The following is a 23,911-nucleotide window of genomic DNA, read 5'->3' on the forward strand; positions in this document are numbered from 1 at the left end:
TTCCCCAAGTATTACATAAATTGTTAAAAGACACCAATTATCTGGATATCCAACAAAAAAACACAATTGAAACACCCCCATGGATAGTAGGGCAACTGACATCACCGGAGGTACGGAAACTCGTTGGTGAGATGGATGCAATGGAGCTTAAGGCCTTCTTTGCATAAATCATGGAAGATAAATGGCAAAACATATGGACCCTCTCAAATAGCAAATTATCATACATAGATACTCTAATAATAGTACCAAAAATTCTATATCTGTCCAGAAGGGATAGCATGATAATAAGAAGTTTGCGCATTGGACACACCAAAATAACACATGGGTACCTTATGAAGAAGAAAGCGCCTCCACGATGCATTCACTGTATCACCCGGATATCGGTCCAGCATCTCTTGACAGATTGCCTACAATACGCAAATGATAGAATATTCAATGGATTAGATGAGACTATTCAGAAAATCCTCAAAGTCGATTCGCCCACACAAAACAAAAGAAAATTGTGCATTACATTAAATTGATTGGATTATACAGGGTGAGTCTTAAGTAATGGGACACAGAGCAACGATGGATTTATGACATAAAAATAATGCAATATAGCTAAATTTATGTTATACCAAAAGTTGAAAATAACTGAGATACAGGGTGCCAAAGTTGAAAAATTAAATCAAATTTTCTTTAATATCTCTGGTACAGTTCGGGCTAATTTCACGAAATTTCTTATATAGGGGTTTTTGGAGATGATCAATTCAAATTGATCGACGATTTCGGTGTATCTTCTAGAGGGTGCCACAATCGACAATTAGGAGTCATTTAAGCCATTTAAACTTTTTTGTTCCACGGCGTATGTCATTTTGTCCTCATAAAATTTGTGCCCCTATCTTTTCTAGTTAAAAAAGTTATACCTTATTGGTGTCGCTAGGAGCAACGGTTTTCGAGAAATTCAATTAAATAACTTAGATTCCCATTTTTTCTACTTGTTGACATGTAACAACATAATTTTTTTGTATTGTTAAAAAAGCACAAATATTATATGAAAACAATTTAATATCGTAGTTTGTCTTCTATTGACATATTTATTTAAGCTCCAAACAAATATTTTAACAATAACAAAAAATTTGAAATTAAACATATCTTCCTGTGACAATAAATGTTCGACATGTTCACCATTTACTCGGATACATTTTACAATTCTTTTACAGAACGACCTCTTTATTTTAAATAGCAATTGTTTATTCCGACATAATGTGGCTACATTTTGAATTTTGTTTAATAATTTTTCAGGCGTATTTATTGTATTTTGGTAAACGGAAGATTTCATGTAACCCCATACACAAAAGTCCGTAGGATTGAAGTCGAGGCTCTGTGGGGGCCAGGGTATATCAAATCCACGTTCTATACAACGATTGGCAAAACGTGTACTTAAGAAATCCCTTACTGGACGGGAAAAATGTGCGGGTGCGCCATCTTGCATAAAAAACATTACTTTCCTTAAATTCAGAGGCACATCATCAAGAAGGTTCCCTAGTTCATTTTGGAAGAGATGATTGGAGAAGATGTCGATGGTTAACTGAAATATGGCCTGGTTTCGTGATCCTACACATGTGTGCAACAACAGCATTATTTTGATATAAATTAACACCTTATAACACGCAACAAGTCAGTAAGTACCCTTTGTCGAGATTAGAACCTATGACTTAATTGTAACTCTTTCCTATTTCGTAAATAAATATTTTTCAAAAAATGAAGTTATATAAAAAGAACTTTAATTATACCTTCGTGTACAGCTGATCAATCGGGCTTAGACCCGATACTTGCGACGTTTTCAAATTTGTTAAAATGGGAGAAAAGGTGCGAAAAATTCAAGGCGACAGTTTCGTATTGCAAACATACCTTCATATAAGGAATAGAAAATACATTTTTTTCCGATCCGACAACGAAAATTTCATATCGAAAAAGAAGGCCAAGACTTTTCGAGAACAGTACTCTGTTATAATACAGAATTTCCTATGGTATTACATGCGTCACGTTCGAAATTACTAAAGATACGGTAATGGCAGAATTTAGAGCAACTTTTTCCAATTCGTTATTATTTTTCGATATGAATAAACTCGAAATTTTAAATGTTCCTATATTTACTACCATGTTATTTATTATTGTTATACGTAAAAATATTTCGGATACAGTTACGTTAGGTCCTTTTAAACTTATCTTTTTAAAAAGAACTACTAATATTTCAAAAGAATAAAACGCTTTATTTAGTTTATCTTTACACGTTATGACACTATTAGAAAGAGGACACTTAATGATGCTTAATGCTAATTGACCTGAGCTTTTATAATAAAAAGATGCTGATTCCTTAAAATCTGAAGTGTGTTATTGTTTTGTTAACGACACGTGGGACATGTGTTATTACCTTTACTTAAGAAATGGTCATATAACTATACTACAATTATATGGTCATTTTCTGAATAAATCAATAACACGTGTACCACGTGTATAAACAAAATCATAAACACACTCTGGAATTCAGCAGTTTCAGCATCTTTTTATTATATAAAGTCAGGTACTTAGCATAGGAGGATTCATTATTATTATTATTATCATCCATTAGTCTAGTTGCTAGTACATTAAATATAGTCTTGCCATAAATTTTAACTTTTACTTTCCAAAATAAATATTTTTTTTATTTATTTTTTAAATTTTATTAATAACTATCCTTTTGGTTGGAGTTATTAGTCTTCAAATTGTTAGATGTATTCCATTTATAGTGATCGATTGATGCGACCGTAGTAACTGATCTACGGTGGTTTTGTTTAACAAGTAAATGTATACTCTGTTGTTGAAAATTCTCGATGCATAAGTTATATTTTTGGGACCTATCAGTTCTCCTATTGCTTTTACGTAGTTAAATAACTTTAGTGTAGGATCTGAATGCATCACTATGGCTTGGTCTTTGTTTTGGTACTGATTTGGTAGCAGTGGAATAGGCCATGTTGCTCATATTTGGTATTTGTTTTTGAGATCCTGTATTGGTTTTATTAATGGTAGGATTTACATGTGTTTCCTGGGTGCCCTTGTACTCAAAAACATCCTTCTCTAAGCCTGACATGCTGCTATTAATCTTGACGATGCAGCAGTCCAATGATCATTTTATTTTAGAAAGGCGAATTCAGCTTGTTTTTAACACACAGAACAAATAAAAAAATTCGTGTTCACTTCTCTCCGGAACGCACAAAAAAATGTTTACTCTCCGGCAGTTGAAACTCGTATCGCTTTTCAATTTGAAATGAGATTATATTTTTATTTTAGATTTGAAATCAGATTAAGTAAATTTTTACATTTAAATTAATGAAAACAGACCAAGAACGTTCGTGATCTGATTACTGATGCTCGAATATCATAATTGTCCTTCGAAATGTCCAGATAATTAACGGCAAAAACAATTTTGGCGGTGTTTACGAGACGGGTTGACAGACAGTGCTACACATAAAAAAGTAATAACTACGTTAAAATTTCCATTGTTTCATTTTAATGATAAAAATTATGTCTAAGCCAATTCGCAATTAACAAAATTTTTACAACAAATTGACAGAGCCTCCTCTCACTTCTAAATCTATCCCAAGTAAAAGACTTTCGAAACCACCGATCGAGATATGAGATCGAAGACAATATTTCGTACTCCTCCATTGATGGATGAATTAAATGGAGCGATGTATTGTTCGTTACTTAAGCCACCATTATTAAAGAACTCCTTTGTAATCATAGTAATTATTAATATAAAGGAAAGTGTGAATTAATAGTGAATTAAATTGGAACAAAGCAGATGTCGTGAGAAGTGAAGTTCTTATGAGACGCGTTAAACTTGTCCTGTATCGTCTCGGTAAGGTCGCTTCTTCGTTCCGTCCTTGTTACCGAAACCGACAGAGCTTTACGTCAACCTCCAATCAATGTCAATAAGATTAACTCCTTTAAAAACAATTTTTCGACAACGGTACCGTAGACTGTAAGAGCCTTGTTTCGTTTTGTGTCGTTTAATTTCAATGGTTTCTCTTTGATTTGCAATATTTCATGTAATTTATTCAGTTTTAACACTTTAAAAAGTAAGATTTTTTGACAGGGGGAATGATGTGGCTATTCGAGCCATGGCCTTCTTAGTAATAACACATTCCTGCAATAAAACGGCGTAAAATTTGAAATTGTTACTACGAGAAAACGGCGCATTCTGCGAAAAATCTCCAAGAGACAAAAAAGTTTCTAAATGAAACGTATAATCAAGTAATGTAACCGCTTGATTGAAATATTAAATGGTTAAATAAATACGGGCTCCTATATTCATAGTCCGGCCCTTATATCTATGTTATGGCAAAGCTGTATTTTTTATTTTCTATTTATGAATTGCTACGATCGAAAAATGTTTGTACATCAAATTTCATAACGATCCATTGAAGGGTTCTTCCAACGTAAATTATTTTATCCAAATGGGGCCCCCTATTCAAAGAGCCCTAGAACTTAAACGACAGACTTTTGGGCAAAAAGAAAAAATACGTGTTTGTTAATTTCATTAGTAGAAAACATGGTTAAAATATTTGCACTTTAATCTGTGACACCATGTATATGTCGGAGATTTATTAGTCCTTAAGTGATAAAGTATAATATTAAGAGTTGATAATATGACGAAGGGTATGCTGACAGGGTCATCTTAAGAAAGAGCACTGTCGAACGAGATCGCTACCACCAAAGGGGAAATTGAGAGACCATGTGTGCGAGCTTTCGTGGGAAACCGGGACTAGCAGGTACCTTATCCCTCGAATTGGAAGGATTCGCGAGATCTGAAAAAGTCAAGACCATAAAGGGATGGGCAGATAAGATTTGGAAAAAACGAGAAGTGCTCGTATGGTAGCGAATTCGTTGGTTTTGCTCTTTTCTATTCTTACTATTAAAAGTGAACAAAATACTTTATATCATCATGGAAAATCTCTCTAATGATGATCCGACATCCTTTGATAAGAAAATTAGTTGTTGTTGACGATTTGTTCTTCTCAGTAGGTTACTGAATTTTTGGTTCGAGGCGAGTTTAACCTCTGCCTAATATAATAAATCAGGTCGTGTTAAAAAAAAAAAACTTCAATTGATCCTAAAATTTTGGATTTGATTGCTAGCGAGGCATATTCTTGTTGAGACGGATCGTTATTAAAATAAAGCGTATAAAAAATATCAATTTTATTTATAAATGTTTCTAATTAGCTGGGCTTCCATCAAAAGTTTTTAGTAAAGGAATGGTGGATCTCAAAGCGTCAGCCATGCTTACTTCTAAAGGTGTTTCTAAATTACTATTCTTTAATACACAAGAACTAAGACTTACTTCACTATAAAGTTGATCATTACAAAATTCACAATTTGAATTCTTACTGGCTTCAGAATTGTTTTTGATTCTTAGGTATGTTGTTGCTCCCAACATTTTGTTTCTTAAATTTTTTCATTTACTATTATAACCTACCCTGAACTAACATAATACACAGCACTTGGAGTGCATGGACTTGTGAATCTCCTGTTTCAATTCTGTATCGAACAATGCGTCGCTGAAAAGATACACTAATTAGGTTTGCATTATTCGTAGTGGACACTAGCAGTTGCGCCAATTTGTCCGGCTAGCTGTCTCGTTGGCGAAATTCCCAAAAGTGATGCGTAAACTAAAAGTTACGAGGTCTGTTATTGGGTTAGTCTTTTCTTGATTGTTGGAACAAAGGGTTGCTTTTCGATGGTATTGGAGGCTGGCGGAGTCACGAAAATATTAACGGCTTTTGCTGCAGATACTCGAATAATCACACTTCCGAATTTTCGCTGATGTACCTGAAAAGATCCTACCGATTGTGCTAATTTTGTACACTTTCTCGCAACTTGGGTTTTTTAAAAACTATTTATTTTATTAAAACGGCAAGTTACAAATAAGGAGCTTAATGAATAAATTCTATGTTAAACGAGATGATTATTTATAAATTGTAAAATAAATATTTATAAAAATATTTTCTGTCTTTGCAACACGTGTTATAATGTTTACATCGAGACAATAGTACATTTTTTAAGCTAAGGAGATGGTCATATAACTGTTGAAAAAGTACATTTATGTACTCATATTATGTGTTCATTACCTGTTTGTGTAGAAACCGAATGGTAATGTTACAACAAGATTAGAGTATTTAATTGTATTATATTAAACCACCCCCATTCAACAACGCTCAGAATTCGGTTACATTCAAAATTCTTTCTCTTATTTTTATACGAAAAACATCTTAGTTTTGTACTTTTGAGAAATTAATGAAAGTGTTGTATTTTTGCTCCTTTCAAAAGACACACGTTTATATTCAAAATGTCCTCGCTTGTTCCGTGCTAAATGCGGTGTTTTACACATAACTTTTTTCCATTTCAATTTGATGAAACCCACCGGTAAGGTGGGTGGTCCGAAGCACTAAAATATCCACACTTCCTTATTTGTCTCTAACAGATCTGTTACGTTAGAGAGGGGGGAGATACTTGTCGTTTATTGTTTTCTTGTTTAATTTTCGGAAATTAATGCATACACAGGTCATTTTTTGTCATCCGACGTAGTATCCGAAGTTTTCTTAGGCAGCATCACCTAAATTGGTACAGAACCCCCCTTTAAAGGAAATTACTAGCGCGGACGATATTTATGATATTTTGTTCTAACATTATTTTTCCCCCATTTTGGGTTTCTACTGCCTGGCTTCTTGTTTATGTGTACGAAGGGATATATGCAGTGCAGAATTTTTGCATAAACTAGTGAAGTTCATCGGAGATTTCAACGGAGCACTTTATTTTACTCGTAAATGTAAAATGCATTTATGGGAAATAGCAGAGATAGTTTAAAATTGAGAAGAAAACAATGTGATGCCATCATCTCATCCTAGTCGATGAGGATATCTATAGAAGTAGAAAATGGATACTAAAGAAACTAATTCCTAATCGTGTTTCCAGTATAAAAATAAACGGACAAAAGCCTTAGCCTCAGGAGGAGGGATCCGTTCATCGAGAGGTCAAATTAAAATTATGATTATATTCTCATTACAAATAATGAAATACTTGCCTGCATGAGTAGGAAAAGTGCCATTAATAAAAATTACAAATTTTGGATAATTCGGCGTTGAAAAGTTTCCCTCACTGCAGTGTATCATTCGCGACAACAAGGCGCTTATGGCGGATATTTCTCCGTTAGATTTTTATTTCTGGGGAACTATGAAAGACCTTGTTTATAAATCTGTACTTACTGATATTAATGAGTTGCGAAAAAATATAATGACCACTTTTAGGCCCAAAATAAGAAGAGATGTTTTAAGATTAATTGACAACCTGAAAAGACCTATGCGGCTGTGCTTGGAAGTGGGTGGCGAAACCTGTAAGCATTTCTTATAAAATGAAATTATATAAAAAATTAATAGAACATAAGTATGTGTGCTATTTTCAAATAACTCTCTGCAAAAACAGTATTTATGGTATTTCTATTAAACGACAAGTTCAAATCTTAACATGTGATACATCATTATAATTGGAAAAAAAGCTGAATTCAAAAACGTGAAAATCCAAGATTGCGTTCTTAAGAAAAAATAAAGTTGATGATGGTTCCGGAAAATCGAAACGTCAGATTCCAAATTTGACACTGTCACATTGTCGAGAAAAAAGTGACTACGAAAATGTGCCAGCCATTTTCAATTATCTCTTCAAATGAGTCTACAAAAAAAAAATAAAAACCTTTTTTTGAAATTTCGTATATATATATATATATATATATATATATAATATTTATTTCATACGAAATAGGCTATCGACCATACTGGTCTTTCTGCCCTTGTTACATAGCCAAGTGCCTAAGTCTACACAAAGAGTGGTCAAAACGGTATACATTTGGAGATGTAAAAAAAAAAAAAAAAAAATTATTGTATATCTTCACTCAGTTCTTCGTGCAACGTATTAGGAGGGGAGAGAAAGTGGGAATGTCGTGTTTGTCGTCTGAGGCAAAGTGGGTTAAGTATTGTCCAGTTGTGTCAGTTACTGTCAAGACACTGATGAGATGTCCCTAGGGACGGTACCGGGTCTTGGCAGTTAACAAGAGAGAACGGGGTTTTTTTTAGTGGGTAGGCGCTCGGGGACCGTCGGTTAGCGCCGGAGAGTGTCCCTTTGGTGAATCCCACACTACCCGGCCGCCAGAACAACAGGCCGGGTGTCTTTTGAAGATTTTTTCCTCGGCAAAAAAAAAAAAAAAAAAAAGTTGTGTCAGTTGTTTTTCCATTTTGTCTGTATTTGTGATAGTCTGTCCGTTATTTTTGTCATGTTCGTACGCTCGTATAGTAATTGTGTGGAGGGGTTGTGCAGAGGATTATCAGGATGTCTTATTTTAGTGATGAGTCTCAGAGCGATTTGTTCTGTTGTCTGTATATGTCTTTTGGTTTTTTCGGTAGCGTTTGTTCTAACTATATGTCCGTAGTCTAAAAGGGGTCTGCAGATCGATTTGTAAATTCTTGTCGCTGTCTTCGTACTGATTCCCTTGTTTTTGTATGTCAGTGATCGAAAGTGTTTTGTTCGTCTCGTAATTTCTGTCCTTATGTTTTGCACATGTTTGTTAAATTTCAATTTGTGATCTATAGTTACGCCCAGATATTTTACGTCGTTAGTGGGGTGTATTGTATGTCCGTCTGCTGTAAGTGTCGGGGAGTTTTCCTTAGTTCTGTGATTTGTCAGTAAAAGCTGGTTCTTAGCGGGATTCGGTGTTAGCCTCCACTTATAAAACCAGGTCATAGTGTCGTCCATTAGCATCTGCAATCGGTCTACGGCTTTCTTTGTCGTTTTGTCATGTACTACCAGCGCCGTGTCGTCAGCATATTGTAATATGTACGCCGTTAAGTCTATGTCGTTTTTGTTCAGTAAGTTGTGGTTATAAATGTCGTGGCAATATATGTTGTAAAGTAAAGGGGAGAGGGGCGAGCCCTGGGGCAGGCCTTGCTGTGGGGAGAACGGGAATGAGAGCGTGTTATCAATTCGAACTTCAAGTAGTCTATCGTCAAGTAAATTTTTTACTATGTGAACTAAGTATTTCGGTGTGTTAAGTCGGTGTAGTTTGTATAGAAGTCCTTTATGCCAAACACTATCAAAAGCCTTATTGATGTCCATAAATAGGCAGGCTGATTTGTTGTTGTTTAGTTGTGTGGTCTGTATATTGTTCGTCAAGGTAAAAAGAGGGTGAATTGTTGATTGCTTCTTCTTAAATCCAAATTGGTAAATCGGTATGTGTCGTGCTAAATGTTCGTCAAGTCTGTTTTTTATGATGTTTTCAAATAGTTTACTTAAAACTGGAAGCAGCGTAATAGGTCGGTAGTTCTGTACTTGTGAGTTGTCTTGTCCGTTTTTCGGGATCGGTATAATTATGCCTCTTTTCCAACAGTCTGGTATTGTGTTGTTGGTCATATGGTGGTTTAGAGCTCTCAACATTACATCGTGGGATTCTGGTGTTAGGTTTTTTAGTATTTGGCTCTTTATCATGTCCTTTCCTGGTGCTGTATTTTTGAGGTGGGTCAGTCCTTCGTCGTATTCCGCGTCAGTAATTAGATTGTTTAGGTTGTTTGGGACTGTCTCAAAGTAATTGTCGTACCAGTCGTTTATCTCTTCCCATGTCTGTTGGTCAAAGTTTGGGTTGGTTGAGTTACTGAAAGTCCCCTGATAGTGTCTGGCGAATGCGTCAGCTTTTTGTTGGTCTGTGTACAGTTGATGTCCGTTTTCGTGGATGTATGCAGTGATATTATTCGATTTGTACCGAGACAGTTTTTTTATTTTCTGCCATTACGATTTGCCTCTATCGTTTTCTATCTCCTGGCAAGCTTTCAGCCATTTGTCCTGTCTGTATTCGTAAATTAGAGTCTTGATATTTCTGTTGAGTTTGTTTAGCGTCCGTTTTAGTTCATTGTCCTGTAATAGTGTATACTGTCTGTATAGGTCTCTTTTCTGTTTGATTAGCCTCAGAATAAACCTCGGCAATGTGTGCTGAAAGAAGCTTTTTTTTATCAGTGGTGTGTATTTTTCGACAGCCTGCGTCAGTTGTTGTTGAATCGTCTCAATGGTTATATCGCCTGTTTGTACAAAATTGTGTATGAATTGTTTTACTTTGTCTAAATCTGTTCTCTGTAGATTAAGTTTTTTATTTGGTTCTATGTTAGTCAGTGGAGTTTGATCAATGTCAAGTTCAAAGGTCATTCCTAGATGGTCCGACCCAAGCTCGTTTGTCAATTTCACGTTGTTGATATTTATGTCAAGGTTTTTTGTATGTAGAAAGACGTCAGGTGTAGAGTCCGGGTTGTCAGGCATTAAAAACGTTGGTGGAGTTTCAACTTTCACAAAGTCAGAGTTTCCGAGGAATGTTTCAAGCTGTCTGGTTTTATTATTGTTCATGTTTAAGTCTCCAATGATAATTGAATATTTATAGAGGCATGCCTTGGTCAGTATTGTCTGTTCGATTGGTGAAAAGGGATGGATATATACGAGGAAAATGTGGATTTTGTCGTCTAAGAAAGGGATAGTGAAGTGGATGCTATCGTTGAGTCTGTTGTTAAGTGTTGGTGGGTTGGCCTTTCCAAGTTTGATCTTGGGATTTGCTAGTACGGTTGCCCCTCCCCTAGCATTGTTTATAATATTGCCGTGTCTACATATATATTGCCAGTTTCTGTAGCGTGGTGTTTGTCCAGTCTTTGTCTTGGTTTCAACAAACAGACAGCAGTCAATGTCGTTGCGTTCTATGTAATTGTATATTAAGTGTTTCTTGTTGTTCAGTCCATTGATGTTGCTGTATATTATTGTGAAGGCTGCAAATTTGTGATGGTCTGTCGTAGTTGGTCCTGTGGTTCGGTATGGGAGCTGCGGTTAGGTTCTAGGATATCAAGCATTAAAATATACATATAACTTCCGAAAAACACAACCGAGGTGTCAACTTTGAAGTCATCAATAAATTGTTTTTTCAATTTTTTTAAAAGCTCATCTCGGTTGATGTTATTTGATTTGTTAATTTGGTGTTTATATTTATTGATTATATAGTCGTGTGTGGTTAACGGAGAGTGAATTCTGCTTTGTTCTTTGACTGACTGTGACACCTCGGTTGTGGTTCTGTTAATACACTTAATTTTCACATTAGGTATTCCCTCGATTGGTGCGGTTGGTCTTTTCGGGCACTTTCTGCTCCATGCTGCGTGTTCTTCTGAATTGCAAGCGATGCATTTTGGCGGCAGGGGAGATTTGCATGTTGAGGTTGAGTGAGGGCCCTGACATTTAGTACACTTTATAGGTTGCTTGCAGTCTTCGGTACGATGTGAATATTGATTGCATTTGCTGCATGGAGCAGGCACAGGTGGTGGCGGTTTGCTCTCCACCACCCTGAACATACGGCCCAGGAATTGGACCGTTCGACCGTTCATCAGTTTCTCATATGTTGCTAGGTCTCCAGTAATTAGTCTAATCATATATGTCGGGGTGTTTCTGGCACGTGAGATTATTCTTTTGCAGAATCTTATTTTGGTCAAACCAATTTTTTCTAGATTTTGGCGGAATAAGTCGTCGCTGATTTCGAGGTCCACTCCGGTCACAACGGCTGAGTAGGTGGGTATTAAAAGGGGGTTGGCCGTTGAATTTGATGTGTTGAGGGTGGAATTTGGTGAAGACGTGAGATTGAATGACGACACGGTTCCGCTGTTGGTCAGCGTCATCAGGCCGTTTGTTGTTGTTTTCTCATCATTTGTTTTGATGCAGAAAGTTTTTTCAAGTTTGATAATTATGTCTTGATTTCCCGGAACCAGCTCCTCCCATCTGAGGGCGAACTCCAGTCTCGAGATTGTTGTCTTTAAGTACGCAGTGAATGTGTGTGATTTGTTGGTAAGTGGTTTTTTTCCTGTGATCTCGATTGTTGTTTTTGTTTTGGGTGATGTTAATGTTGATTCTGAGGTTGTTGGCGTTGATTTTGTATCCATATTATTGGTTTCGGCAGTGATTTGTCTCTCGAGAGCTGGTCTTTTCGTTTCAACTCGAGGAGTGGTTGGAGTAGTGGGTGCGGATTTTGGTTTCCTCCCACGTTTTTTCGCTCTAGGCATCTGAAAAGGCCCGTACCGAGAGCCCTGATCCGATTCGGATTCAAAGGAACTCCCAGGATCCATGATCCTTGAAAGAGAGCGCGAATAGCTCGTATATATCGATGCGTTTTACGGGTTGGGTTTTTAACTCGACCGCACGACGCGATAAAAAATTGTTTATGTTTAGGCACTATTATCAAGCGATACGTCCGATCCGTGCGAATGCTCGGTATCGAAATTTCGTATTTTCCCTGATATTTGCGGAAGTAATCGAAATTCTATAATTTTTTAAACGGCATTTTACAAAGTTCGAAAATGCGCAATTTTGCTCTAATTTCACCGACCTCGTACCTCTTCAAATAACCGAGATCCCCATGGTTGAGCTCATAAAACGGACACCCTGTGTATATATATGTGTATATACGAAATTCTATACTCGATTGATTTTGATTTTTTTACAGGCACTACATACAGTATCGTTGATCTTGTTCGTACACGTGGATTTATTAAAGAAAATACTTGATTTTCACTATCAAAAAATTATATATTTTACTTCTTTGTTTTATTATTAACAAGAAATGTATTTTAAACATACGTACTTACATACAATGTTTTAAAAAAATAAATAACAAAACTAATCAATAAATTTTACAAAAATATCTCAATTTTATATAATATTTTTGTTGGTATACTTAAATTTAAATATAAAACTAAATAAAATTTTCGATCAAACAATAATTGATTAATACTTTGTCGAGTAGCCCTTTGTTTTGATGAGCGCCTGACATCTTCCGTTTGTAGAATAAACTAATTTTTTGTATATTTCAGAACTGATTTTTTTCCATTCTCGTGATACAATATTTTTTAATTTTGTTTTCAATGAAATTTGATGTTTTCTTTTATGATGTTTTTTTCAAATTGCTTGCAAACGTACAATTGGGTTTAAGTCAGTGGATTGCGGAGGGGTTTTTGACCAATTTTGGAACATTCCAAATTAACTATTCTTTATTGATTAAAGTCGTGTGCTTAAGATCGTTGTCCTGTTGAAATCTATAAACATTTGGCATAACTAATTATCGCGTACTTAGTTTTACGTTCTTTTTTAGAATATAATTATTACCATGTTTATCCATAATACATTATGTCAGTCGATCGAGAGTATATTTAGGGAAATAGAACGACTCACGAGGTAAGAAAGGAAAGAAACCCAAGCTCAAAGGAGTTTCAATTTCTACTACCTACTCACAGAGGATACGAGCCAGTAATACATTTTTCTTTTTTGTAACACAATTAAAAATTATCTTGAGTACCATCGTCGTAAAGGAGCGCTTTCACAGAGTAGACCACATCAATATCATCTTGGAGGTTGGGTTCATTTGCAATTTGAAGTTATTCGGTGTCTGGATAGTTTGAAGATCAGTCTCATATACATGTGAGCATTCTTTGTCCATGTTGAAACAATTAATCAATTATCCGAAAATATCATGGGGTTCTGGCTCTAAATTCCTCCCAAGATAAGTGCGAGAAATGGTAAAAGGGCTGTCACGAATCTCTTCGCATTTCTTGTTTATGTTAAGCCCATTAATTGGCATTATCTGAAAGTGGCACAAGCTTTTGGAACCAAACTTCCCCGGATTAGCGTGGGAAGAGTGGGTTGTTTATAAATTCCTTTGGCATAGATGAGCATGAAGTTTAGGGGTTTGGTACCCGTGGGAAAAGAGTGGACAGCCCTTCCATCTTATCGGTCTCTCGAAAAGAGGGGATGTGTTCTGTGTATGGATACCGGGTTGTATCGGGATTCCATTTTTGGTTCACGGAGAATAAAGAAGTGCTCTGAAAATTGTGTTTTTCTCTTCACCCTTGAACCGTAAATATTACATATACATTTCATTAAAAAAAAGACTTATATTAAATTATAGGTAGGTAAAATTTAACCACTCGTTTTGCTCACTCTGTATACAGCTTGAATAAAAAATTAATTCTAGTATGAATAATAGTTTGTATTTAGGAAGGTATAGTAAAAAAATAGTAGCCAAGTAACTCATTTCATTAGGAACAGAATGTTTTCTTGATCCTTACATTTTTATGTTTTCTCAAATTTGTCGATAAATGTTTGTTTTAGACCTAATGTTTGTTATACAAACTTCCGCTATTTTATTCTTCTAATCCTAAATATGTAATAAAATATAGGATAATCCATTAAAAAAACACAAGTTTGTATTGTATCTTTTTTTGCGACACTCTGTATAAATGAAAATATTTTTAAAATGTACCTTATAAGCTCCTACCTACACGTCCAAATCCAATTTTAGATCAAAATCACTAATAAGCAAATAATACTTTGTAGCGCTCTTGGTGCTCCACCCAGTATCATATGACGCTTTTTATGATAAATATGTCTACTAAATATGGAATTAATTATTCGAGAAATACTACTATCAAATAAAAACAATTTATAGGTTACAATTTTTACAACCTATAAGGCGAGCGTGGGACTACAAAATGTAAAATGGGATAATAAAAGTTCCATTATTTTTCCGCCGAGAATCTGTGGGGTTGACAGACTGTCCTAATTTTTTTGTAAAATCTTGTACCTGTGTACATTACATACATACATATACAGCATTTAATTAGATGTTTCCTCTAAATATACATTTTAATTATGAAACCGATAAAGAGTAGTACCCATCTTAAAGTTTGGGAAACTTTTTCCACAAATCTCTACCTCGCTTCATATGAATTGCGGTGTTGCTGTTCTCTTCTCTTTCTGATAATTTAATCCTTTGCGCTTGTAAATCGATCAATTTATATATTTGGAAGGATTTCAGTCAACTCGGAATTATTTTCCATTCCATGAGAAGATAATAGTCTTGCTTGCCGCCGGTTGAATATTCATTTCATCCCCGCGAACAAAAAAAAATTATGATATAGAGTGTTTCATCTCTCAAACACACTGTTTTCCAGATATAGTACTGGTGTTAGAAATAAAGTTATTTTCGTAGTTTTTTTTGCGACATTTCAGGAAAACATTTTCGTATAAGCTACCGAACTGACAACGTTTGTATACAAATTATCATTAATATTAATTACTTCCGAGCGCCAATTTAATTTTTTTTATAGATGTTGTGGCCAGGGGAAGATAGAGATTTGAAGCTATATGTGAGTTTTCCCAACAAAAAAACTACTGTAAACGATCGTCGTCAATGGATTTGTCGAATATACAAATCATAATACTAACAAAATAAACATGTAATAATAGATAACAATGAGTGTTTCAGCGTTGTTACTGTAATTAAGTTGCTTGTCCAGAAGAAAACATTTTTAAAAACAGTTACTTTTATTGGATAAACTCAATACCATTCATAAATAATACAATAGTCTATGATTACTATAAATGTCACCTATGACCATTGCCTTGGTACTGTTAACTTGTGACTAACTACGTATCTTACTATACTCATGTTTATATAAAATAAGAGCTAAATCCAATATTTGGACAATAACCTATTGTCTAGGGATCTATATGGTTCATAGAAGATGCGCATATAACTGGCGTGCACAGTTGACATCGGAATTACACAACAAAAAATATTAATTCCTGAAATGAAATAGCCAACTTTTGAGCGTACCTTATGAAATCTCAAAATAATACATTTTCCAAACGATAAAAATGTGAAAGAAAATATTTCAAAACAGTCAACTTTCATATGAATCTTATGAAGTCTCAAATAATACATTTTTCAAACGATATATGGATACGGCGTGACATAGAAAAGAGAACACCTCGTAAAAATGATTTTATTTAAATAATATTTGATATACATGCCTGTATATGGGAACACAAAAAACTATTAAATTTTCATCTATTTTTATCAATGTATTTACGAGTTATCAGGAATTGTAGTGTTTTTTTACTATAAAAATTGTGATAAAATATCGACAATATGCGTGCAAAATATCATTTCTTGGTGTATAGTGTGCTTGGAAAGTGTTTTTAGATCAATTGAATATGCCTAAACGCAGAATATAGCGAAATTTTTATCAATTGTGCCAGTTTGAGAAAGATGGAATTGTGGGTCTACGAGAGGTTGATCGGTCATTTTGAGAAATCGCCACTAGATTGAACTGTAATGTAATTGTAAACACTAGTGAGATATTGTCAGGTATGGTTCCAATAAGAGCAACCAGGTAGAAGAATATGTACTAGACGAACCCGAAGAACTACAGAACACCAAAATCGTCGCCTTCGAATTATGATCCTAAGGGATAGGTTCGTCGTGTCGAAGACGCTAGCGGCACAGTGATTTATTTAGTATGGAAGGCTCATTGGAATTCGTATCATTTATCGCCGGGTAAGAAATTTTGAATTGATTTCTAACCGTCTCCATTTTGTATTACTTCTCATCTTAAATCATAATCAAAATCGACTCCAGCGGTGCAGAGAAAAGATACATTGGAATCTGGAATGGGATAATATCGTCTTTAGTGATGAATCCAGATTCTGGTTGGGTATGCATGATGGTCGGATAAGAGTAAAAAGGTGCCTGGGTGAAAGATAGAATCTTCAGTTTACAATACAAAGGCATGTCCATCAGACTATTGGGATAATTGTTTGGGGGTGCGATTGCATATGGTAGCCTTTACCTTTCATTAAAGGTAGTATGACAGCCCAACGATAGATCCAAGAAGTCCTTGATTCTCATCTCGTGTCTTATGTGGAAATTGTTGTTAATCTAGTTCTCCAGCAAAGCAAAGCACGATTATATGTGGCTGGAGTGACTATGAACTACTTACAACAAAGAAGTCTGAAGCTTTAGGTGTAAATGAAGTCGAATTGTCACTGTTAAGAAAGTGTTTTCGCTGCGGAATATTTCTTTTTTCTAACACAATCAAAATTTATCTGGGAAATCATCGCAAAGCAGTCTTTTCAGAAACGACGATATCAATTTTATCTTGGAGGTTAGATTCACTTGCAATTTGAAGTTGTTCAGTGTCTAGATATCTTGAAAATCGGTCTCATATACATTTCTCAATATCCCCATGTATAATTAATTAAATCTAATACTACATTTTTTTAGGAACAGTATGACCAAAACAGTCTATCGTTTTAGTGCAAAAGTCACACCACACGGCCAAAAGATGGGAAATTGTGTTTTCATTTTGAAGGAGATGAAAAAAAAATTCTATCACTTGATAGTGAAAGAAGATGCTTGCCAGGGGAAGATTTTCTGATGGGAGCAGATAGACAGGTAGTTATATTTAAATATTAGTTAGTATTAGCTATATTTGAATAGTTTCTGTGAAATAATTCTTATCAGGTTATACTCCCTTTAGAGTGATTATTTGTTTTTTGTCTATAGTTATGCATGAAAGATTCGCGGTTGGAAGGTAGAGAAAAATGATACAATTCTCAAAGCACTTTTTTATTTTCCGTGATCGAAAAACGGAATCTCTGATACAATTCGATATCAACACTCAGAACACATCCCCTCTTCGTGAGAGAACTGATAGGATGAAAGGGCTGTCCACCCTTTTTCTTGCGGGTACCAAACCCTTAAACATTTTTCTCACCTACGCTAAAGGAATTTATAAATAACCCTCTCTTCCCACGCTAATTTTAGGAAGAACTTAGGACCAAAAGTCCGTAGCACTTTCAGATTATGCCAATTAATGTTCTTAATATAAACAAGAAATGCGAGAGGATTCATAACAGCCCTTTTACCATTTTCTTTCATTTATCTTAAGAGGAATTTAAAGCCAAAACACCGTGATATTTTCATATAATTGATTAATAGTTCTAACATAGACAAAGAATGCTAACATGCATTAGATGAAAATAATTCATATCCAATGAATGATTTACTTAAAATTTGTAGAATTATCATTACTATTATAGCAGAGGTATAAGATAGTTAACATTTGTCATGGACTTGTGTTTGTAACCGTTTTCATAATAATCCACCTGACGATCGTTTAACAATACGAAATTGTAAAAGTTTCTACCTGTATGAAAATAATCTTATATTGATACATGTGTCAATATAGGATTAATTTCAATATTTATTTAGAAGTTCTCTCTAAATATACCATTTAATTATAAAATCGATTATACAGGGTGTTCAGTAAAGCATGGCACATACGTGAACTGGAAATTACTTACGTTAAAATAAGCCAATTTGACTAAATTTAGTTTTGTCAAAAGATTGATATTAACGGAGCTGCAGGGTGTCAAGGTGGAAAAAATAAATCACATTTACTTAAATATCTTTTGACTGCTTTCAGCTAATTTCGTTAATTTTCTTATACGAGGGTTTTTTTGAATGAGAAATTAAAATTTATCATCAATTCCCGTATATCTTCTAGAGGACGCCACCGGCGACGATTTTAAGCCCTTTAAACCGTTACAACTGTTTCGTTCCAGCCTATATGTTATTTTGAAGTAGAAAAATCTCTTTACCTGTCTTTTCTAGTTAAGAAAGGTATACCATATTGATGTCGCTATTGCCAACGGTTTTCCAGAATTACGCATCTAAAAGTGATGATGCCTACAAATGATCTGAAAGTAAACTTAGTTTATTGACGTATTTGATTGCTATCCGCAAATACAAATAACACTATAAAACAAGGATAAGCTTTATACTTTTTATAGAAATTGCAAAAAAAAAACAAATTTGCATAAAAGTATTTAAGTAGTATTTAAACACGAAAACATGACAATATGTATGAAAGACAAAATTTAAAAATAACGGATTGAAGTAATTTTTTAATTACAAAAATGGTTATACATGGCCTGAAGGAAATTTGAACTGTTGTGAAATTAACTGTGCAGGGAAAGGGTGATTAGAGTAATACACACGAAAAGATCATAAAAGTATAAGAGTTGCCATTTAATGAAGGGCGAAGAAAACTAAAGCTTAGTGATGGTTACCAAACTTCTTAGACACTCTATGAACCACTAAAGACAAAAAGATTGAGTCTATGTATATGTATGACAATGTATAACAGTAAATACAAACAATCTCCCCTGCCTAAAGCGATCAATTACAAGAGTTTATCATCAAAGAGGGTGACCGTTCCCATAAGACATCTTTAATATTGTAATATTTAACATGAACGGTATAGTGGTGCGACACTTTTAGCATGAATTAAAATTAACCTTTGGTTTGGTACAGTCGAAGATAACCTTATTGGATATTTCAAATATCCAGTAATACTAAATAGAATTACATAATTATTTTTAGATGTGTTTTTTTCGGAAACCATTGGTCCTAGCGACTTTAATAAGGCACGCCTTTTTTAACTAGAAAAGACACGGAAAGAGATTTTTCTAGTCGAAAATAACATACAGGGTTGAACAAAAAAGTTGTAACGGTTTAAAACGTTCAAAATCATCGTCGGCGACTTCCTCTAAAAGTTACACCGAAATTGAAGATAAATTTGAGTTTCTCATCCCAAAAAATCCCGCGTATGAAAAAACTCATGAAATTAGTTGGAAGTAGTTCAAAGATATTTAAGAAAATGTGATATATTTTTTTTGGACTTTGACACACTGTAGTTCCGTTATTATCGACTTTTGGACAAGATAAATTTAATCAAATCGGCTTCTTTTAACCCAAATAATTTCCACTTTTCGTATGTCCCATTCTTTACTGGACATCCTGTATATTGATACACAGGGTGTTTCAGAATAGTATATCATAAATTTAAGGAGTGATTCTATGAGTGATTTTGAGAAAAAAAGTTTATATGAACCTAGGTCTATTTTCGCTTTCTGTCTGAAATACAGGGTGTTAAAATTTGCTATATTTTTTTGTTTTCTTTTAATAAGTCGGGACCTAAATTAAATATTTTTATCAAACATGGTGAGCGTAAGTTAGGTGTAAAAACGCATTTTTTAAGAGAAAAACGAATTTTTAAATGCAAGCAATGGCGCTTCCAAGGCCAAGACTCTAATTATTATTTGTGAAAAATATGTTACGCCGCTGCTTTTTCAAAAAATAAAAATCATTTTTAAAATTTTTCTTCTTTGTGTTTGTATTTTATTGTGTTTTTAATTGTTTAGTCTGACACAAATATCGAATTCAGAAAAAAATGGTGGCGTATAATAATCACACCATAAATATCAATAAGGTAACTATTTGAGACGCTACTGGAATTATTATTTAAAATGTAATAACAATAAAAGTAGCCCCTTATTAATGTTAACAAAGATGCCAAGTTTCATCAAAATCGGCTCAAAGTTTTTTGAATAATTAATAAAAACTCGATTTTTTAATAAAACTTTGACAACCTGTATCTCGAAAATGATGCAACTTAGGACACATGTTTATATAAATATTTTTTCATAAAATATGACAAGGAATCACTCCTTAAAATTAATGACATCACTTTAGTTACACCTTAGACAAAATTAGCACGTTCATACTCCGAACTTCAGTTAAAAAAATTCTCTTCAACGACAAAGCTAGCTTTACTAGATACGACATAACTAACGTTCACAATGAACATGTTTATAGTGATGAAAATCCGCACGCACTCAAAGTAGTTCATTATCAACATACATTCAAAGTTAATGCGTAGACCGGGAAAATTTGTAATATTATTCTCGGGCCTGTCGTGATGCCAATTCGATTAAATGGACAAAGTTATTTATATTTTCTTCAAGAAACTTTACTGCACTTGTTGTTTAGGATTTGATAATTATTTTATTATTATTTATTATTTTTTTAATTTATCATAAGATGGGCCAGGGTGATGTATTTCCTGCGTTACGCCTATGGTTAGCGTTATCGTACAGGATGGAATCACAACGCTCTGAATATTAAGCATAAAGTGCCTTATCGGCAGGAATTTTCCTAGCGGTATTCCATATGATTTTAAAAGAGCAGTGTTTGTGGCTAGTGTCGGAACCTTTTAAAAATAATGAAATCCTGCATGATAACCGCTAGTTAAGATTTCGTCCAGGAAAGGGAAATTTTTAAAAAAACGCAAAGAACACTACACAAGACTACTCTATTCTACATTTAAACATTAAGATGCTCTTCTAACTAGCTATTTTAACAATTTATATTGGAAGGTTGCTGGCTCTGCAAATTCCAAAGAAATACTCGATTTGCAGTCTCATGGGAAAGGATCCCTATGACAGGTTCCCATTACTCGTTATCATAGAGGATGCACATGTAACTCGCTTTATGCTATGGTAGACAGTTTTTAATTGCACTCTAGTCAGGGTATGTCCATGGTTAGTGTCCAGTTTTTTTATACTTAAGACTGGAAAAACGTCTTCATCGCTCTCTTTCTTTAGTGTCATCACGAATAACCTGTAGGTGTGCGACTATGTTAACAAGTAAAATATACAAGTTTTAAGAAAGAAGCACCGAGTTTACATTTAAAAAAGAAGGAATTATTTTATATTAACTCCCCTTTTTTTATGCTTGTTGGAGGACATATTATTAATTTGTGATGGCATGTGGTTTATGCAAGATCGAGCATCTCAATGTCATACCTTCAATGTTAGACAAAGTATAAACAATGCATTTTTTCGGCAATGGATCGGAAAGAGGAATTATGTTCCAGTAATAATAGCTCTCGTAATCTTCAGATTTGATGCCATGCGACCTTTTTCGTGGTTTTTTGAAATCGACATTTTATTCGACATCAATTGATCACATTCAAGAGATACATAATAAAGAAATAAATTTTCAATGCAGTTGGCGATGTGAGAAATAGGCCAGAAGTTATGCAGAGAATGCGCTACAATTTCTTGAAAAGAATCAATTTGTGAGTGCAAGAAAATTATGCACATTTTCAGCATTTGCTATGAAATTTTTGTTATAAAATGCTTTAAATAAAAATTGCATCTATTAATAAAATTGTAAATATCTTTTAAATTGTTGACTTTGGCGATATTTAAAAAGTATCCATTTTTTAAACAGATAAGATTTATCTATTCGAAATTGGCATCCACTGTAGCAGAAAACAGTTTTGGCGGTTTAAAAGTGTCCTAATGATTGCTTGTGGCACTTTCTAGAACATACAACAAAATCGTTTTACAGAATTGAATTTCACATCCCAAAAAAATTCCGGATACAAATTTTCGTAAAATTAGCTCGGAAAAAGTCGAAAGATATCAAAGAAAATCAGATTTCGTTTTTCAACATTGACACCCTGTGGCTCCATTATTAACATCTTTTATACTAAAGCAAATTTAGTTAAATCGGTTTATTATGAGTTGTACTATATCAGGTAGAACTTTGTAAACGAGGTATCCGGACACCATGAACATGGTTTGAAAGACGTGTTGTTTGAGATTTTATAAAATTATTCGATGACATTCGTGGATAGTAATCGGAACTATGGGAGTTCTTTCTTTGTTTTCATTAATTAAAGCTGGAAATTTACATAACAGTTTACGTTTGAAATAAAAATATTATGTCATTTCAAATTGAGCAGCAAATAATAAGAACGAAATTATTCTAATTGATCGAGAGGACATTTACAGAATTAGGACGATCCAAGAGGCAAGAAAGAAAAGGATAACATTGTTAAAAAGGAGTTTACAATAATTCTCTACTTTTACTACCTACCCTCTATTACGTACTCACGGAGTGCACGAACTAGTAATAACTGTTTCGTTCTTCAAACACATTCAAAATTTATCTGAGGTATCATCATAAAGCAGCCTTTTCGCTAATGACCACATCAATTTCATCTTGGAGGTTGGGTTAAATTGCAATTTGAAGTTGTTCAGTATCTGGATAATTTGAAGATCCGTTCCATTTATATATCTCAACATCTTCAGGTATAACTAATGAAATCTAATACTACATTTTTTTAGGAACAGTATGACCAAAGCAATCTATCATTTTAGTACAAAAATCACACCACACGGCCAAATGATGGAATATTGTGATTCCAACTTGTAGGAAGTGAAAAAGATGTCATCACTTGATAGTGGAAGAAGCTGCTTGCCAGGAGAAGATTTTCTGATGGGAACACATAGAAACAGGTAGTTGTTTTTGAATATTAATTAGTATTAGTTATACAGTATAACTTGGCTGTAACGAATACTGTTATAACAAACGCGAATATAACACACATTCGATTTAAAAAAACCATATTTATCATTTTCTGGAGGTTTGAATTCGGTTATAACGATCTGTCGAGAAACGCTGCTGTGATCGAGCTGCTGAATATTTAAGTGAATGAACCAAAAACAAACACTAATTTTGAAGAAATTAACTTAGTTAATGAACAAGTGGAAGTTGCTGGATTTCCTGACGATAATGACATTGTTCAAACAACGGTCAATGATCAATTTGAAAACGGTGATGAGAAGGAAATTGACAGGAATGATGAAGTTTTAATCTTCACAACTCAATAGGTCTTTCTGTTTGAAAGGTCGTAGCTTTTAATGTAAAAATGACATATCCCGAAAATGGAAACCTTTTAAATGCGATAAACCTTTTGTAGAACAAAATAACTAGTTATATCTTCGGGGAACCGAAACGGCTTTAAAAAAACTCCAATCTTCACAAAGTTTTGAATTTTATTTAAATTTAAAGACTAACTTTACAACTTCAATATCAAGCTTCGAATCTACTCTACGTACGAGCATAAAACTATTTATTTTGATTACTTGCGGAGTCAGCATTGTGGCAATGGCGCCGCAGACTTATGGCGATGCTTCTAGTATATTTCATTATACAGGGTGGGCCAACGAAAACGAAACGGTCCAGGTTTAGAGTTCTTAATGTGGTTTAAAAAAAATTGCTCGAACATGTCAATTGATT

At 34.2% G+C, this 23,911-nt stretch overlaps 1 protein-coding gene and 1 long non-coding RNA gene across 2 annotated transcripts; one reads left to right on the forward strand and one right to left on the reverse strand.

The window, feature by feature from the left end:
• Positions 1-10,721: 10,721 nt before the first annotated feature.
• LOC136350047 (uncharacterized) lies at positions 10,722-12,203 on the reverse strand. The gene has a single exon (XM_066301571.1). It carries the CDS (start codon positions 12,201-12,203, stop codon positions 10,854-10,856), a length of 1,350 nt encoding a protein of 449 aa, XP_066157668.1. The 3' UTR covers positions 10,722-10,853.
• Positions 12,204-16,067: 3,864 nt separating this feature from the next.
• Positions 16,068-23,212, forward strand: LOC136350052 (uncharacterized). The gene is made up of 3 exons (XR_010734050.1): positions 16,068-16,471; positions 17,198-17,368; positions 22,957-23,212. It is a non-coding gene; the product is annotated as an uncharacterized lncRNA (long non-coding RNA).
• Positions 23,213-23,911: the final 699 nt, after the last annotated feature.

Source organism: Euwallacea fornicatus, unplaced genomic scaffold (assembly GCF_040115645.1).
Source record: "Euwallacea fornicatus isolate EFF26 unplaced genomic scaffold, ASM4011564v1 scaffold_88, whole genome shotgun sequence".
Classification (NCBI taxonomy): Eukaryota; Metazoa; Arthropoda; class Insecta; order Coleoptera; family Curculionidae; genus Euwallacea; species Euwallacea fornicatus.